A 20573-nucleotide genomic window follows, 5' to 3' on the forward strand; every position below is an offset into this window, starting at 1 on the left:
ACTGGGTCACATGCGGTCAAAAACTAGGTCAGTAGGTCTAAAAATAGAAAAACCTTGTGACCTCTCTAGAGGCCATATTTTTCAATGGATCTTCATGAAAATTGGTCAGAATGTTAACCTTGATGATATCTAGATCAAGTTCGAAACTGGGTCACGTGGGGTTAAAAACTAGGTCAGTAGATCTAAAAATGGAAAAACCTTGTGACCTCTCTAGAGGCCATATTTTTCATGAGATCTTCATGAATATTGGTCAGAATGTTCACCTTGATGATATCTAGGTCAAGTTCGAAACTGGGTCACGTGGGGTCAAAAACTAGGTCAGTAGGTCTAAAAATAGAAAAACCTTGTGACCTCTCTAGAGGCCATATTTCTCAATGGATCTTCATGAAAATTGGTGAGAATGTTCAGCTTGATGATATCTAGGTCAGATTCGAAACTGGGTCATGTGCGGTCAAAAACTAGGTCAGTAGGTCGAAAAATAGAAAAACCTTGTGACCTCTCTAGAGGCCATACTTTTCACAGGATCTTCATGAAAATTGGTGAGAACGTTCATCTTGATGATATCTAGGTCAAGTTTAAAAGTGGGTCACGTGCCTTCAAAAACTAGGTCATTAGGTCAAATAATAGAAAAACCTTGTGACCTCTCTAGAGGCCATATTTTTCAATGAATCTTCATGAAAATTGGTCAGAATTTTTTATCTTGATGATATCTAGGTCACATGTGCTCAAAAACTAGGTCACTGTGTCAAATAATAGAAATAACGACGTCAGTTCAACACTGGGTCATGTGGGGATAGGTGAGCGATTCAGGACCATCATGGTCCTCTTGTTATTATTTATATGCGAAAAAACACTTCAAAAATTATCTGATCATATTTCCTAGACTGTTTAATTATAATTACCTGATTACCTCAAGTAATTAGGGGTCACTTAACTGTGACCTTGACCTACTGATATACTTTTTTGTTTTTGAAAAATTTAATTGCATTCAGTTTGCACTGTATATTTTGGTTTTTGAACTAGCTCCATTTCAAATTAATTTCAGATAAAATTAATTTTGTGTGTGACTTAAAAAGAGTGATCAAGTTATTCAGATTCCACAAAAAATCATGAGTATGACACAATTCTTCCTGTATAGTTGAGACATTTAAAATTCTGGTAAAAACTGTGTGCTTGAATTTTAAATAATTTGCTCATATTATGTTTCTTGGGTGACTGGACCAAGATTGTTGTAATCTGCATTGTAAAAAAAAATGGCTGCTGAAGTGCGTGATCAATTACCCTATATTAGCCAATTGTGACTTGTCTGAGATGTAAACTTCAGACGAGACTCGGTAGTCTTCATAGCCTTCAAAGTGTAGAGCCAGAGTAAGGACAGTGTGCGACATTAACGGTAGCCCGATCGCCAATGGCTGCGAAAAGTTGGCTTGGCTGACAGAAAATTGGCAGACCGTAGCCCGTCGGGCTATGAAAATTCTGAGGGATAAATTTACCAAAAAGATCATTGCAAACGTGGGAGCAAAATGGTTTCTTTGAAGCTTCAAACTTCGCTCAAATCCAATCTCAAAGCGAATTCAAGTCGCCCGATTTTTTTTTTGGATGCGCACCCGCTAATCTTTTGACAATTTGCACCATGTTATAATGTGCGTTGAATACACATATACACTCGCCAATAGCATAATTTAAGCTCCGCCTACGTCAGGTACTTGTGAGATTTTCGCGAGAAGTGTGAAAGCAAATCAAATTATCGGTTTCACCAGAGGCAATTGTAATAGGCCAATCAGCGCCGCGGTTACGTCTTTTGACACTTAGCATTTAATTGTCAACATGTGCGAGTCGTTTTCTAAAGAAATGATCAATTACATATGCGATTAATTGGAATTATAGACACAATTATTTGGTATCCATGATGGTAAAAGAAGGACATGTAAAGTATTAACTTCGTAAAACTAATATTGATGGATGGATTGATTTGAATACCGGTATGTATTTCTAGGTTTGACACAGTTTACTTTCAGTTTTATTCGAATGAAAAACTGTTCACACAAGTGGTGACTCTGTATAAATGTATATGGTAAAATGATGTAACTAAGAAAATGAATGGTCATTGAATCAATCCACAGCGTCGAGGTAGAAATATAAAAATTAATGGAGTCTTCCAACTTCTCCCTAAAGTCTCCCACTTCTCCTTAAATCAGTTTGAGGGATAATTGACTTCTCCCAAAAAAATAGTGGGCCTAGCAAGACCCCTGGTCAGTCTACTGACAAGCTATTTCTTGTCTACAAAGCTGTTTAGATCTCTTTTCATGACCCTGTGTCTTTGACTTTCTGCACAATTTTGTGAACACTGTTTCAGATTTTGAAATCAATTCTGAAAAACTCGTACAAACTTCTGAAATATATCAATATTCACCAACCTACAGCAGTATATTGAAAGAAATTAAATATTACTAGAATGAAAGTCTTGTTCATTCTTGAGCGAAAAATTAGTGGGGTTACGAAAAATTCTGTTGGGCTACAAAAAATTGGAAGTCCGTAGCCCCATTGGCTACGGTGTTAAAAACTTAATGTCGCACACTGTAAGGACCAATCATTTTCACACAAATCCTTCTCCATGAGAAATGGTTTGAGATGGTTGCCTCAGATGCACTAAAAGCGCTTGTGGCTTTGTATTTTAGCAGAATACCTTGCACAGGTTTTTGTTTATTTGAAATACAGCACATTAAAAGTGCACAGCTAACTTCTGTTTGATCTAAAATTAATATATTAATTTACATAGGGATTTAAAAAAAAGTCAGTAATACAGTATGATTTCATGCTTAATTACTTATTCTGGTCAAATACTAGCTTGAAAGAAAGTTTTGTATGTGCATACAATTACCCTGGTAAATCAATATTCATTTATGATATTTTAATAATTTATAGACATTCCCCAATCTTTTTTAAATATTTTGATATATTTTGGTACATCAACATGATGAAGAGGCATGCTGCTTTGATGCTCACCTGAGCTTTGATTAACAAAGGATGAGCTATTTATGGCATAGATTGTTCATGTGAAGTAATGAAGCAAACTGAGAGAATAAATTATGTTCCCTGAGAAGAACTAGTGCCAGAACCTTAGAACATGTTCCATACACAGCATAGTTGTACAAGAACAAAAAATGGCATGTTACTGACATTTAAAACTTGTTAAAACTTGGAGGATTACAATTTATATAATATTTTTATTTTAAAAGTACCTTGATATGAAGTGTTGTATTTAACTCAAGTGGATTTTGCCAGGCCCTGATTCACAAGCGTTTGGGCTAATTCGCCACTCATGTTGTTATTATCCCCCGTCAATGAAATCAGGAGGGGGGTATTGAAATGGCTTTGTGCGTCCGTGCGTCCGTCCTCAGCCATTTCTCAGTAACTTGCAGGTAGAATTTCATAAAACTTGAAATAAACATGAACCTACATACTTTGATGATGCCCGTCAAGTTTTTATCTGAGTCCGCCCCTTATTTCCAGAGTTATGGCCCCTGGAATAGTCAAAAATGCACATTTTCACCTTGTGACGCGCCTAACCTAAAAAGTATTACATATAAATTGATGATACTTTGCATGAGTCTTTATCATGATATGAACTCGACGTTTGGGTGCAAATGCAACATTTTACCTCAATAACTAAAAGATACTTTTTAATTAGCTACATTGATATGTGCATACAAGGGCTAAAACTTCACACACAAATTATATTACTCCTGTTAAATATATGCTGATACAGTTTGTCAAGTGAGCTTATGTTTAATACGTAACAGAAGGTTCAGTGTTAAAGTTCGATTATTTTCCGATTAATCGCTCGGAAGGCCTTCTGATTATATCCGATTAATCGATTATCATAATGCTGTCCGATTGTCATCACTAATTTTGACTAATGAAATTATTTGCTTCTTAGTAACATCCTTAACTCTTTTTGCCATTCCTCACCACAAACCCTTTCGGCGGAGGATACCAGTTCATCGAATTTGCTTGTTTAACTTTAAAATATGTTTGTATCATTTGCTGTCTGTTAAAATATTTTAGTATATATTTTTTATAAGTAGTGTTTTGGTTATTTTCGCAAACAGCAGTGAATCATAAGAGAAATCGATGATAACTCAAGATAAATCAATGATAATGTGATAAGAATAACTGAATGATCACACATACAGTTGATTAGACAAGTCAATAATAAGACAAAATTAATGAAGAATTGCACACAATTGAAAAGACAAATAAATGATAAGAAAATAACACAAATGAGTAGTGAGGTGCTGATTAACCCTTATCATGCAGAACATAATTGATTCTGCCTTTGCGACCAGTGTAGATCATGATCAGTCTGCACATCCATACAGTCTGATCAAGATCTGCACTGTTCACCATTCAGTAAGTATCTTTTTGGTAAGCACCCCTTTTATCAGTCGATGGTACTGTCCAAATTGAAAGATGGGACTTCATTATAGAAATTTAGCAGGGTAAGGGTTAATCATGGCATTAACATGGTCCATGATATGGTTGTGGGCTAATATGATTTTGACATGTGAAGGTAATAGTCAAGTATATGGATTTCCATACCTGTCTTGGAATATCGAAATCATATACACAGAGAATGTGTAATCAAACGGAAAATAGTGATATTACTATTATGGGTCCACTGCTTTAATAGGATGCAGAAATCTCGACTGAATCCCAACACTACAAATGATCGGCGAGAAAAATAAATTGATAAGATAAATGAATAAAAAGACAAAATTCAGGACTTTATAATTTGAAGTCCTTGGATAAATAAAGATTTTGATGTCTGCTGCATTATATATATGTAATGAGTAATTATGATAGTAGCTTTGTCTGGGATGCTGTATTCGGCTCTCCTGGATTTTGCCAGGTTGGATCATATGAGGTGCATATTTTAAGCGCCGAGTGTGATCCGTCCTGGTAAAATCCAGGAGAGCCAAATACAAAATCTGAGTTCTAGCTACTGTTTAATTTAATGACCCTTTTATTATACACTACCGCCTTTTTTGTTTGTTTTTTTGTTATCGAATGAATTTTTCGATGTAAAAATAGAACAGTATGTAGTTTTTGTGTGCACTATTTATAAGACTGTGTCAGATCATGCATAATAATTGAAAGGAGTCAGGCAACATACAATGCAAAAGGTACAGTACGGAATTTTTTCGGTTTGTTTGTATAATTTACTTGTGAAATACAAGCCGAATTTTTAACAGAATTTATATAAGTGTATAAAAACTGCATTATGTACTGATTGTTTCCCTATTTGAACTATTATTTCATTGCTTATAAATATTGTTAACATTTTAATTATAATATATATAGATAAAAAATATTTAGCGCTGTTAGGAGTTTTAAGTAAGCTTTGCTCAGGTAAATCTTTAACAGTCGTTTAAAATTATGATTGTACTTAATTGGAATTCTCTTACTTTGATAAACAGCACAGTTTCTCTGCAAACAGCATAAAGTAGGTCAATTTTCCGTTCAGAACAGTTGCACCAGATACAGTTTCCGATAAAATTTAAATAATTTGGAGTTAATTAATTGAATGCTGTATTATATTTCTACATTTTCTCGCGTTTTACAATAGTTTCCAGGGCCCTCGTTTGCCGATTTTTGGGGCCGAAATTCGGCCCCGTTCCCCCCTCGAAATAGTATGCTTTTTTCCCCCGAAGTATAGAAAAATTCCCCCTCGAAAGAAAAAAAAATCAAGCAAAAAATCGATACCCGATAGTCTTAGGAGCGTCTCGTAACTTAATGAGCCTGATAAAGTTTTACTCCTTCCTCTTATCAGTCATTTTCTACAGTAAAACTATATCCACGATAAACACGTGTATTCAAAATAAACACACGCGGTCATGCCCTCCTGCCTTTGATCTTCTGCTAAATTCCCGCTCTTTATCATGTGGACATGCCACGCTGATTTTTCTTTATCAGCAAGTTACGTCACGGCGAGTGAACATAGGTAATGAGAATCAATGAAGTGTTAACATTAATTGATAAAGCGGTACCCGTATTGAGCCTGCATACTGTCAAAAAGGCGCCAATTATTAAATTATCGTAATTAAGCGACCAGCTGATTACCGAGATTTCTTCATGCAAACTTTAAATAAGCTCATTGTTTAATGATTGTACCTTTATATCAACCAGAAAATCCACAAATTTAAATGGATTTGGAAAGTAAAAATAAGTTTAGAATGTCCGTTTACGATTCTAATTACACCCGATGACATATGCAATTTTTCCAAAATTCACTAAAAAAACTTGACACACAATGCAATTTTTAATGAAAAGTAGCATCATTATTTGAGGAACTATCTCTGGTTTACCTTAGTGGACCAAGTTTACTGGCAAAAACAACATTTCAGAGGACATTCCAAAAGTGTACCAGTATCCGGATAGTACGTTTTTGGATACATTTTTACAGTGTTTTAGCACTTTTCTGCTAACAAACAAAAATATTGAAGAAAAAACCTCATCAAATTAAAATGAATTTTGATAAAAATTTATTTACAATATCAGATTATATGACCTGAAACAGAAATTATTATTATGTTATTATGATGTAACATGTTCTTGGTTTTAGTAGCTATTAATTACTTAGTATTACTTTATAAGAAAATATAGTCAATTGTATCGATGTGTTGGGGCAGGACTCTTGTATTTTGAAAAAGGACCCTTCAAAATTTTGACCCAGGGGTCCTGGGACTCTTGGGTTTCCAGGTCTAGTGGAACCCCTGGTTTTACTGATCCGTATAATACACGCGTTTTTCAGTTCCCGGGATGCGTTTATGCAAAGTTACTTAACTTTGAAAATAAAATGTCGCATAATGCACATCATACCGTAAAAAGATCACGGATGCAACAGGGGAGAAATGCGCAAAAAGATTTGCTTTTTAAGCAGCATGCTCTCAAAAAAACAAACTACTGTCACAGACACCACTGTTTCATCAGGACCAGACATGCACAATCAGGTAGATACGATGAAGGGAAGCCCTGCTCCGGCTGCTGCTGAGACAATGTCCGTGGATACTGCTAGTGCTACCGATAATGACGACATGTGAACCTCGCTTGGATATCACATAACTGATTTAATAAAAGAGAATAAAAGTTGCCTGTTTTTAATAGATTATGTTCTGTACAATACTTCAGATATATTCACATTAGTTTGATATCTGTAATATTCAATTGACCTTAATTTCATATCTCCAGAATGAATTCCCCCCTCCCTTGAAAACGACGCGAAATTCCCCCCTCCAAGGGCCCCGGCCCCAATCCCCCAAAATGTAGAGAGGGCCCTGGTTTCCTAGACAGAGCCCTTCAACAGTAATTTAGTGATGTTGATGACACCGACAGTGACGCCGGGCTCTGTGCAGCTTTAAATTTAAACCCTGAAGCAAACTTTTGAAAAAAAACAGCACCAGTTGTCCTAGATAACTGCCATGCTGTGAAACAGGTCGCTGTATTTTTCTCAGAATGTCTTAGCTTGCTGGGAGGATTAGATATTGCTGGTTTTGTGACTTTTTACCAATACAGTGTTCCTCTTGTCTAGACTTGCGAGCAGCGATCAATAGCTGGCGCACACAAAAATATTGATGCTATACAGCCTGTAAATTGGAATAAATGCTTTAAGTTGGCAAAAATTTTGGACTGAGCTACACCTTTATAGTCGTACAGTGCAATAAGGAAAGTCTGGGAAAGGCGATATAATTGGAACAGTGCTAAGACAATTTATTATGCAATAAGAAAATTTGTATTACAGAAAATAACTGTTTTTTAAAAAGGAGCACTTTTCCATATTGATGTTCAAACACAAAAATGAAAAGAACTGATTGAAATAATTAGATATATTTTTTATCTAAACTTTTTCTTATTAAAGACTTACGAAAACTTTTAACTCAGTATTTTTATATAAATTTTAAGTACATAATGTAATATATAGTTGTAATGCTTGAAAGATCTTGAACAAGCTTGATAAATGAGAGCTAAAGTGCTTCAGTATACGCGTAACACCTGGTAAACGTTTTTTAAAAAAAAAATTTAACCCTTACCTTAATGAACTTGTCAGTAGTACCATTAACTGTTTAAATGAGTGCATACCAAAAAGATACTGACTGAATGGCGAACAGTGCAGATCATGATTAAACTGTAGGCTGATCGTGATCTACACTGGCCGCAAAGGCAGAAAGCGTGATAAGGGTTAAGTAACTTACACCTACATTTATTCAGGCAAATGATGTCGGACCAGTTATTTTGGTTCTCTTGTTTTCACTAAGTAAGTGTTGGTTCTGGATCAAAAACAACTGTCAAAAAATAGTTTTGCCATTAAGGTTAGTTCACATTTACAGGGAAATCGAACTGAAAAAAAAGTAGAATGCATTAATTTTGGATCAATGTGCCATATCACATTATATGAGCTGAAACCAACCCAAAAAGTACAATGTAAAGAAAATTAAAACATGCATGAATTAAAATCTTAAGTCTCAGTCACACTGCACTGTAGAGCGTTAACGGACGTCCAACGTATAGCAAAATTTTCAATTTGTTCGTGTCTGTTCGCATGTTTTTCATTTCTGTTTCTCATGTGGCACCTGTGCTCCTTGTCTGGCGATGTTCGTCCCATCTAGTGGAAGATTTTGAGCATGTTCAAAATTCAGAACGTACACCACCGGACAGAATTGTCCGTTAGATGTACGGTAGCAATGCGCTGATATGCGTTTTGTTCGTTACTCGTGCAATTCCAATGCGTTTTGTTCATTACTTGTGCATTCCCTATTCTATACTTGTCCGGTTCGCATCCGTTCTTGTTGCGGTGGACCTGATTCACGGCTGGACTACTACAGGACTTGCAACGGATGTAACGTATGTTCAACGGACGGTCATTGTGCATTTTATGCGCCCCATACACCAATCGCGAGAGCACTAAGCAGCAGCGGAGGATGACTTTCGTCACCAGATAACTCATCTGCCGCATTTTTTCTATACGTTTGGTGTCCATTATCGCTATACGGTGTAGTGTGACTGACACATTAGATTGATTATCGCACAGAGTCCAAGAAGGTGAAAAGGGTGGTATTTTTTAATACGCTGGTCCATTTGACGATCTCGCCTGAAGATTCTGATTAGAAGTTTGCATACAAAAAATTTTACAAGTGAAAACCCTGGCATGTTCCAAACAAAACTGTTAAGTGTATATATGTGAATGGCCTCAAGTGATAATTGGGAAGCAATTTGATTGATTAAATTTGAATGATTTAATGTTGAAAGTAAATGGCTATAATAATTAACCGTCCTATGTTGTTTAAAAACCTAAAATGATATTTATTCCGAAGTTTTTTTTTACATTTTGTCTCAAGAATTTATACATCTAAATTTGGAAACACTTACTGATGAAAGAAAAAAGGTAAAGAACCGGAAATAAACTGCTAGGTTTGTTTTACGGTTGATATGATTGGAAAATATAATCCACAAAATTATTATGTCTTTGATAATATTTATTTATTAGTACAGGCAGGGGCCACGCTGTCGTTCGCCACTCGAGCCATTTGGCGAATCTGCGAGAAAGTGGCGAAGAAAAATCTCGAGTGGCGAAAATGAAAAAATGTTCGTTATTTGGACCGCCATTTTGTTTTAGACGTTCTAATCGTAACGTCTGAGAAATTATGAAAGAGTTGACTGGTTCCGATAATTTTACCTTATAAAATTAACTTATTTCGGGATAGTACTACCCAGTCTGCGTTTACTTTACATATAACAATGTGAAATAAACATCTTGACACGCGAGAAGATGCAATTAGCAATCAATTAGCAACCGATTATCGGGTTAAAATAATCTTTTTGTTTTTGTTGTCATTACGGCAGATTAAATGATTGATGCCTTTAATTTCCATGGATCAAATAATTAATAATTAAATCGGCAAAATAATGAATGGTTTGATGAATTTTTTAACGTTGTCGCCACCGTCAGACAGTATGTTAGTCACAGGCACGGGTCCAGTGTATTTTTTGTTTAATATAAAAATCCTTTTTTTCACACAAATATACTTTTTGTATGTTAGTCAAATGAAAAAAAAATGATGACAAAAAATCCGGTCACAGTATCGTACAGAACACTGTGACCGGCATATAGAAAGCATATTTCTGTGAAAAAAGGTTGTTTTTTATATTAATCAAAAAAAATAAAAAATACACTGGACCCGTGTCTGTGATCTTAGTAAGTAATTAGTAAAGGTGTTTGCCAAGTTTTTTGAATGTCTTTAAAAGTTAGGAATGGATTTGAAATGTAATCCTGTATCAGGGTAGATTTCTGGGAAGCACAGAGCACCAAAAACACAGCCCCCGGGCCATGCATTTACATAGTAGGCCCACAACAAAAAGAAGCTGTAATGGAAAAATATTTCAGACAGGTTGCTTCAAACATCCAACAACATTTTAAAATACAAAACTTGCTTTAGAGGTATACCCGCTTTCATTCAAAAGTCCCCCTATATAGCTAGAATATCACCATTTGCTTATGGGAAGTAACAAAAATTTTCAACGCGCCGCAGGAAGAGAAACCTCTCCAGCACCCTCCCTACCCTTCCCGAGAAAAAAGGTGGCTCCAACTTTTTTCAGCCCAGTGTGGGCCCTGACAGGTTTGAGTAATAAGATAATGTAATAGCATAAGATTGATATGCTGGTATATGTAATAAGATAACTATATCTGTCTTGTTGATTGGGGAAATGATTTTCATAAAAAGAATCTTTAATGTTTACAAAGCACGTGGTAACATTGTTTTATATATAGGGCTGTAGATCAGTAGGGCGAAGGAATTTATAATGTAAGATTTACTGTCTGTTTAACATTAACAGATAGACAGTTGTCTAGTTAAACTTCCTTGAAATCTTGTCTGTGTAAATGTTTTTATGTCAACCAGATACAAATTAATATACCAGTAATGAAGTTTAATCAGATTCACCTGCGCCTTCTTAAGCTGTTGGCTTAGTCACTGTTGGGTTACTTGTGCTACGATATGAAAGCAAGGATCGCAAGTTCGAGTGCCTGTTAAGTAAACTTGAGTCATTAAAATTAAGGTTTTTGTCCTTCTATCTTTTTCAGCAGATGCTGTTGGCAGATTTTCCATTCAGTAACTTTATTTCAAATCATTAAGCAGTTTTTCCTTAAAATTTATGTTGGTAAAGTTATATATTGTCAGGATTTTTATTCTTCTTTGCTCAAACACCTAGCTATTTTTCACAAATAAGACACTCTCCACTTCCCCAGTTGGTGAAAAGCAGGGCTCTCGCGAGTGGATGACTTGAGGGAAATAGGGGCTTTGGACATAAAATATTAGGTCACTAATAGTAATGTTTACAATATGGCCTTTGCTTGGTATATTCTGAAAGGTAACCGTGTTTTGCACTATTTTGCAAATTTTAAACAACTTTTACCATGCCGTTTTTTATAAATTTTGAATAACTTATGGTATCTCCTGAAGCTCAAGTAGAGACAAATTTCAAAGTGATAGCCACTATCCAAAACGTTTGCAGAGAACTCATTTTACCATTAATTTCAATAGAAGAAACATCAAACTATTGGTAAACAATTATAAAACACAAAATAAAAATGTCAATATCATTTTTTCTATGGTGCCTCAAGTAAACGGATTTAATGAGACAGAATTCATACTTCTACATTGAAAAAATAAGGTCAAATGATGTGTTTCTGTTTTGAATTTTGCTTACTCCATTTAAAAATAACCTTAGGGAAGATGTAAAACCTACCTAAATTTCTTCCACAATATATAATCTAAGAGTGAAAGCAAAATAGAGAACTTTCACCGCGTGTAACTCAATATTTTTAAAGATGTGTAACTCTACCCCTTCTGTTTAAGTAGTAAATTCACTTTGAACACCAAGAAATTGCTTATAAGATTCATCTTTTTCCATTTTTGTACAAAAAATCAATAATAAGTCTTGAAAGAAGTAAAAACTTACTAGTAAAAAAGGAAAATAAGGAGAAAAAAAATTTGGTCCCAGAAGGGCTTGAACCTACGCACCCCTAAGAATTGCAGTAAAAGTAGGTTTATGGTAGGAATTGAATACTCTTCAAAAAGGAGGTTTTCTATTAGTGATCTAATACCTTAAAACTTCGCTCAGATCTAACCTCAAAGCGAAATGCAAGTCACCCGATGTTCTTTGATATCCGCACTGGCTAATTAACAGTACCCGGACTGTTGACAATTTGCACAGTGTCAAACTGAGTGTTGAATACACGAACACACGCCGATAGCATATTTTAAGATCCGCCTACTTCAGGTACTTGCGAGATTTTCCCATTTTCCCCGAGAAGTGTGAAAGCGAATCAAATTATCTGATACATTACAGTTGATTGTGTTCAGCCAACTAGCGCTGCGGTTATGTCTTTGAAACTGTGTTTAATTGTCAGCATGTTCGAGTGCAAAGAAAACAATTTTCTATAAAGACATTGCTTATTAACCATGTGATTAATTGGAATAATGTACAAATTTTTTTGTTATCTATGGTAAAAGAACGACATGTAATGTATTAACTACGTTCAATTGACTTCCATCAATAAATTGATTTGAATATGTATTTCTAGTTTACACAGTTAACTTTCAGTTTTATTCGAGTGAGATACTGGTTTGGTGTTAATAATAAACACTTTCATCCTGCATTCATACAAAATAGTTATAACCAAAAAGTCGGTGGGTAAGGTTTACAGCATCGGCTTGAATTTTTGAAAACGACTTTTTCAGAATCTTGTAATGAAACAATAACTACTGTATGGGAAATGATGTAACTAAGAAAATGAATGGTCATATCAATGTTTTTTATCTAGAAACAAGAAAATTATAGCCACCTTTTGAATCACTCGACAGCGTTGAGGTAGAAAAAATCTTTCCACTTCTCCCTAAAGTCTCTCCACTTCTCCGTAAATCAGCTTGAGGGAGAAGTGACTTCTCCCAAAAAATTGAACCTACCGTATTTTCCCGAATTAAGGCCCCCCTCTAATTAACGCCCCCACCCGTTTTGGAGGGGAGAGTCAACAAGAACTGAAAAAAATCACCTACCTCATTTTTATAAGTCCACATAATAAGTAATTTACAGTAAGTATCCAATGTATTAAGAATTAAACACACTTTTAAACAGTACATGTACTGTAAATCCAAAACGTTTATACTAAGTACGGTACTTTGCACCACCCGCGCACAAGCTTCCTGTTGACTTTAAACAAATTTGCGGCAAAGTGTTAACCTTTTCTTCGGCAGTTTTAATAACTTTTAATTTAAAAGCCGGCACATAAGCAGTGTGTCAAACCACTGACATTGTGTATTGCTACCCGCATGTACTAAGGAAAATATTATCGGAGTACACAGCTGTTTGGGTCTGATGACGTAATGTGTAATGTTGCGAGCGTGTCACGGAATACATGAGGTACCGTATTTAAATGCGTAATTTTAAGACACACTGCATTAAATTGGATGCCAAATAATTACGTTTTGGGGGAATTAAACAACACAGAAACACTTTACAGTTGGTTTGAACGATGTTTTTAAGTTTTGTAAAAAAATTTATTTTTTATTTTTTTTACCTCAAATGAACCTCTTTGGAAAATGTAACGCCCCCGGGGGCGTTTATTCGGGAAAATACGGTAGGTAGACCCCTGGAAAAGAAAACCTTAAGTCCATCTTTTCTCAAAAACTATAAGAGCTACAACTTTGCACACTTGCTTACCATCATTAGGTAACTATGTAAGCCAAGAACCATAACTCTAATCTGCATTTTGTTAGAATTATGGCCCTTTTTGTACTTAGAAATTCTGAATCTTATGTACTGACCAGCACTTGCAGACAAGGGATGGCACCCATAGGTGGTGCTATTGTTTGACAGAAATTAGTAAAGTTTCGCATGCCATTCCATATTTGGTTTAAACTGTTTGATATACGGCTTTGAAACTTTGAACACTTGCTTTTCATCATGGCCACACATTGCCATATAGTGCAAGACTTATCCAAATCACCAAATACAGGTACATTGTCTTATATATTTTTCTTCTTTCATCTGAAAATCTCTGGTACTATTTTGACCCCATACTTTGAATAGTTGAGTGCGCTGTCAAGAGACAGCTCTTGTTATATATAAGTAATGGGAATTTTTTTGCTTGTTGGGATCTCATTTCATGAACAAGCAGTACGAAAATAGTTCCCATGAATATTAATGATTTCTCAGAAATGGATTTGGATGGTTGAATGCGTAATATGATATAATATAATATGTAGTAACTCATACTGAATGCCAGTGAAGAGATATGACAGTATTGTGTGCAATCGTCAACACAGGACTACATGTAACAGTATTCTTTGGGAGTTGCTCATATGTGTAATAAATGGTGACTGTGGAAAAACCTAAAAATGTATGTGAATTATTTTGATACATATGCTAGCATTGTGACATTTGATCAGGAAAAGGTCAAAGATCAATAAAACTTTTGTGATGAAAATAATTCCATTATGGTCAACATATGAAATAACCAAAAACCATCTGTGATGAAATATTTCATTATTATTATATATACCCATTTTAAAACTCTGTTAAGTTTCAATGGAACCTGAAACGTTCCATATTGACGTTCAAATTTCATATATCTGGTGTGTGACGTCAGTTTCATGTATGTTGTCGCATTTAAAAGTTCTTTGGTTAATGGCGACATTTTCAATTTAACTCAGGCTTAATAACAGAATTGTATATTTATAATAGTTATAAGTGTAGATGCGTATGTAATAAAAAGATTATAAGATTTGCATAGAGAAATATGCACTCGTTCTTTTGCAGAATAATATTGCGCTCCTAAAGTCGCGCAATATTTCCGCTGCAAAACTCATGCATATTTCTCGATACAAATCCAATAACCTGTAACTATTCCCTCAATTTGCTTAGATTCCTTGGTTGAATCGGTCTAAGAAATGAAATTCCTAACAAACACATAATATTTCCAATTGTTTTATGGTCAAATGTTAAAATCCAGGAATTTACGGTAGATACCTGTGTATTATGCACAGTTTTTTTTATCCCTGGGACTACCGCTGAATTGTGAGTGCGCATTATATTATGAGTATTGACTATTTTCAAACTTTAAACTGGTATGTTTTCTTTTAAAGGGAAACTACTCCCACTGTTAACTATATAGGCTAAAAATTAATATTGCAATTACGTTCCGTAATAGGATGGTTTATTTTTTAAACAAAATTAACTTTATGTAAATTTTTAAGTATTTGGAGGAAAGAAATACCAAAAGTGTTAAATTATTGTGATACTTATTAAAGATCGAGTATTACTTTTTAATCAAGATGGCACGATGTGATTTATTAAAGATCGAGTATTACTTTTTAATCAAGATGGCACGGTGTGATTTATTAAAGATCGAGTATTACTTTTTAATCAAGATGGCACGATGTGATTTATTAAAGATCGAGTATTACTTTTTAATGAAGATGACACGATGTGATACTGCCACGCTAATTTCCGATGATTATCAATAATTATGCACTTTGAATTTAACAGACCAGAACAATAGACAGTCACACCTCTTTTTTGTCTGTTTTAATTGAGAAACTTGAGTCATTTTGAAAGAATATGCCGCTCTGAGATATTGCAAAAAAATTGTGTGTATTTGTTCATAAAAATATTTAAATTAAAACAGAAATAACAACAAACATAAGGATGTTCTTGGTTTTATCTTAAAGATAAAATCGATTGTTTAACGAAACCAGTTGCACTGTCCACCTTGGAGGTAGAATTAAGTATTGTTGTCAAAATTGACCAAAAAAAGTGTGTTTTTCCCAGGATTTTGGGCTTAAATTGAGGATGCACATTATAAACATCTACCATATTTCTCATTGAAATCAACATTCTGGACAAAACCTTGAAATTTTATGACCATGAAAGTAAATAATTTTACAGCACAGATTTAAATCAACAGCAGTAGTCAGATGAAGGAAAACTTCGTTTTTTTTTTCGTTTTGTGTTTTCAGGGCTAGTGAAGATTGCAGAGAATTTAGATCTGACATTGCTTGCACCAAGAAAGAAAATAACAGTATTACTAATTGGTAACCATTCAGCAGGGAAAAGCTCATTTATAAACTGGTAAGTTACTGCTTTAATGTATTTCCAGACACAGGTATTTGGTCTGGAGAAAAATTACCTAATAACGAAATTAAAGGTGGCAGTTTTGGGCCCTTTCTGGTCCAGCTTTTACACAAGGAACGGAATATCGCCTGTATTTTGTATTAGCGAAAGGAGGAGCATTCTTTTGGATGAGACCTTCATGTTGGTAGCCATTGACGACCGAAAACAAACACACATTATATGGGGATGGTTGCATGATGCATTTAATTAGCCTAAGTCCTTTTCTGTTGAAAATTTAGCCGTCCAAAAACTTGTATTTTGTAAAAGTACTTGTAATATACTTTAAGCATTAGCATTCAAATTTTTTCAAAGCGTCTTTGTAAATACAGAAGAAACAAACAAACAAAAGTTTGAAAGGGCTATGCTGCTGGCGGCAAGTGATTTTCCGTTTGTGACCAGCGCAGACCAAGAACGACCTGTATGTCCATGCAGGCTGATCTTGGTCTACACTGTTCGCTATTCAGTCAGTAAATTTTCAGTGAAATAAATGGTATTGCCCAAATTGAATGAGCTAAAGGTTAAATCTAATGATAAAGATTTTTGAAATGATTAACAAAGTCATGATTCTTTTGCAGACTTTTGAAAATTTATTGATACTTTGGTATTCACTTCGCTTTTCTATGCTTTGGTTGTGATATGTTGGTTAACCACACTGTCAACGAATCCTGAATGAATGGTTCATGACATAATCGCTAACAGAATGTTTCATTGTTGATGAACTTTGAAGTTTTAATAATTAATGCCTGAAGGTAAGTCAAAAAAATGTAAAACTGGCACTCCTAATTAGAGATGTGTATGTGATATAATTTCTAATTAGACAGAATAATGACTGTGAACAATTCCTAGGCATTGTTTTTAAAATTACTTACAGGAGTTGAACTCTGTTACTTTCCCAAAATCAAAAAATTTAGCTTAACCCTGGACCCGACTGATTCTGCCTTTGTGACCAGTGCAGATCATGATCAGCCTGCACGTCCGTGCAGTCTGATTAAGATCTGCATTGTTCGCCATTCAGACAGTATCTTTTTGGTAAGCACCCCTTTTAACAGTTAATGGTACTGTCCAAATTGAAAGATAGACAAGTTCATTACAGAAATTTAGCAGGGTGAGGGTTAAACTTCTTATTGTGGTCATTATTGATACACCTGATTTTTGTCCTGATTTACGAGTGATCTGGCAATTTTTGGACTGATTAATCTTGAAAAAGCATGTAATTGATAGTAAGTAAACATTCCAAAATTTTATTTACTTTAAATTTACAACTTTTGTAAGTATCGCCCCCTGGTAATCTTTGTTATAGAGGAAAGACCGCAATACAAATATAATTTCTGTTATAATATATTACGTTGCATGATTTTAAAATTGTTTCAGTTAAAAATGTTATAAGCTATGCTGTTATGAAGTTGAGCAGTTCCTACAAAATGAATAAGATTAATTTTCATAGTTTTTGCCAAAATTAAGTTACCTTGTGGGAATATGTATTTGTGGACTTTGAACAAGTTTGATTTATTTGTCATTCTTAAATCCAGAAAATGAGTCCCCCGCCACCAACCAAATATAATTGATTTTACAGTATCCAAAAATTTTGTTAATGTTTTAAAAGTTGTTTAAACTTTATAGCAAAAGTAAGATCCACCCCCTCAAAATCATAAAAGGGGAGCTGCAATTTCATATTGGTTAATTTACCTGTACCTGTGTTTGTATCATGTTGATCTGGTAAAAAAAAAATCTCAAAATGCCTGTCTACCAGGGTCTGGTAAGATTTTGAGCACTTTTCACACAAAAAAAATGGCTTTAATTTCACTTTGTGCAAAAATGTGGTCTCTCTAGAGAGCTCTTCACAATTGAAGAGAATAATCTAGGTTTCTAGGTCACTAATTGAAATTTTAAATTTTATATGCATAACTCTGTTGAATTTTTTCTATATATGGCACAGTTTCCATTTATTAGTTAGATAGTGTTACAGTTGAAAATGGTATATAATATGATTGTATATGTAAAAGTGTTCAAACTTTAAAAAGCAATGAAAGTAATTTTGCTGACAAGCAGTTGATAGTGCATGAAGTTTTGCCGGTCGGCACAATTTTCTCTTGGTGTGTGAAAATCAATACATGCGTCTCGATGCTTTGGTCTTGTGTCTGCATAAGAGACTTATTAGCCTACGATCTTGGATCAGATGATCGCACTAAGTTATTCCGTATAAAATAGTCCCAATTGCTAAGAAACTTTGTAGGAATTTTGTTGAATTTCCGGAACTTATATTTATGATATTTGGAAGAAAAATTACGGAATTGTGTTGAAAATACTTTTTTTTGCGGTGATTCTTCTGTCTGTATTTAGGATATGTCTTCTGAAATAATGGAATATTCATTCTCTAAAGTATTTTCATGTTTCAAAATGTTAATATGCTGATATTTAAAATGAATTCAGTAACTGGCTCAGGATTATATTTTAGTAAGTTCCTAGTGCTGGATTTTAACCCTTACCATGCTGGACACATTTGGTTCTGCGTTTGCGACCAGTGTAGATCATGATCAGCCTGCACATCTGTGCAGTCTGATCATGGTCTGCACTGTTCGCCATTCAGTCAATATATTTTTGGTAAGCACCCCTTTTAACAGTTAATGGTACTGTCCAAATTGAAAGATGGACAAGTTCATTATAGAAACATAGCAGGGTAAGGTTTAAAACAATATTATGTAATGATATTTTATCATGAAGTTTCAGGACCCATGCATGATTAATTTATATTTTTATCACATGTATATAACTTGTATTGTAGCAAGCTGTCTGGGAATGTGAAAATTTTATGATAGGTATTTTGAAGTTTCAGCAAATAAAATGCAAAGCACAGCAAAATATGTGGCTACTTAAGTTTTACTTACAATGCTGTGTCATCATTTCGTTTTGTGGGCATGGACTGTGGTAGTTTTTCGCCTGAACGGCTATTTCATGGGGATATGAATTGTGAATTGCGACTTTAGAAGATGAAATGAATGGGAACATTATTTGTTGTGATGGATTTTTTGTGGATTGACACTACCACAAAAGCTATGAAAATTACGAACATTAACCCTTACCCTGCTTAATTTCTATAATGAACTTGTCCATCTTTCAATTTGTACAGTACCATTAACTTATTAAAAGGGGTGCTTACCAAAAAGATTTTGACTGAATGGCAAACAGAGCTGATCTTGATCAAACTTCACAGATGTGCAAGCTGATCCAAGGTCTACAGTTACAAAGGCAGAATCAATCCTGTCCAGCATGATAAGGGTGAATGATTTAAAAGTATCTAATGCATAACATAACTAATATCTTGTCAAATGAGTAGTTTTTAGCTCGACTATTCGAAGAATAGTCTAGCTATTCTACTCACCCTGGCGTCGGCGTCGGCGTCGGCGTCGGCGTCGGCGTCGGCGTCACACCTTGGTTAAGTTTTTGCATGCAAGTACATACAGCTATCATTTAAAGGCATATAGCTTTGAAACTTATTTATTCTTTTTCTAGGTCAATTACCAACCTCACTGGGTCAAGTTCCATAACTCTAACATGTATTTTGAGCAAATTATGCCCCCTTTTGGACTTAGAAAATTCTGGTTAAAGTTTTACATGCAAGTTACTATCTCCAAAACTAATGTAGATATTGAATTGAAACTTCACATGTGTCTTCGGGGTTATAAAACTAGTTCATAGCAGCAAGTCCCATAACTCTGACCTTTTTTTTGGCCAAATTATGCCCCCTTTTGGACTTAGAAAATTTTGGTTAAAGTTTTGCGTGCAAGTACATACAGCTATTACCAAAAGGCATATAGATTTGAAACTTATTTTTTCTTTTTCTAGATCAATTACCTACATCACTAGGTCAAGTCCAATAACTCTGACATGTATTTTGGCCAAATTATGCCCCCTTTTGGACTTAGAAAATTCTGGTTAAAGTTTTGCATGCAAGTACATACAGCTATTACTAAAAGGCATATGGATTTAAAACTTATTTTTTCTTTTTCTAGATCAATTACCTACCTCACTGGGTCAAGTCCCATAACTCTGACATGTATTTTGGGCAAATTATGCCCCCTTTTGGACTTAGAAAATTCTGGTTAAAGTTTTACATGCAAGTTACTATCTCCAAAACTAATGTAGATATTGAATTGAAACTTCACATGTGTCTTCGGGGTTATAAAACTAGTTCATAGCAGCAAGTCCCATAACTCTGACCTTCATTTTGGCCAAATTATGCCCCCTTTTGGACTTAGAAAATTTTGGTTAAAGTTTTGCGTGCAAGTACATACAGCTATTACCAAAAGGCATATAGATTTGAAACTTATTTTTTCTTTTTCTAGATC

At 34.6% G+C, this 20573-nt stretch overlaps 1 protein-coding gene across 3 annotated transcripts in view; it reads left to right on the forward strand.

The window, feature by feature from the left end:
• The window catches only part of LOC123534782 (uncharacterized), a 79349-nt gene that overhangs the window by 14505 nt on the left and 44271 nt on the right, over window positions 1–20573 (forward strand). For all 3 annotated transcript variants that reach the window (XM_053519163.1, XM_053519162.1, XM_045317205.2), the window contains exon 2: window positions 16074–16185. In XM_053519163.1, the coding sequence (XP_053375138.1) occupies window positions 16074–16185 (112 nt within the window). The remainder of the gene's footprint in view (window positions 1–16073; window positions 16186–20573) is intronic.

Source organism: Mercenaria mercenaria, chromosome 12 (genome assembly GCF_021730395.1).
Source record: "Mercenaria mercenaria strain notata chromosome 12, MADL_Memer_1, whole genome shotgun sequence".
NCBI lineage: Eukaryota > Metazoa > Mollusca > Bivalvia > Venerida > Veneridae > Mercenaria > Mercenaria mercenaria.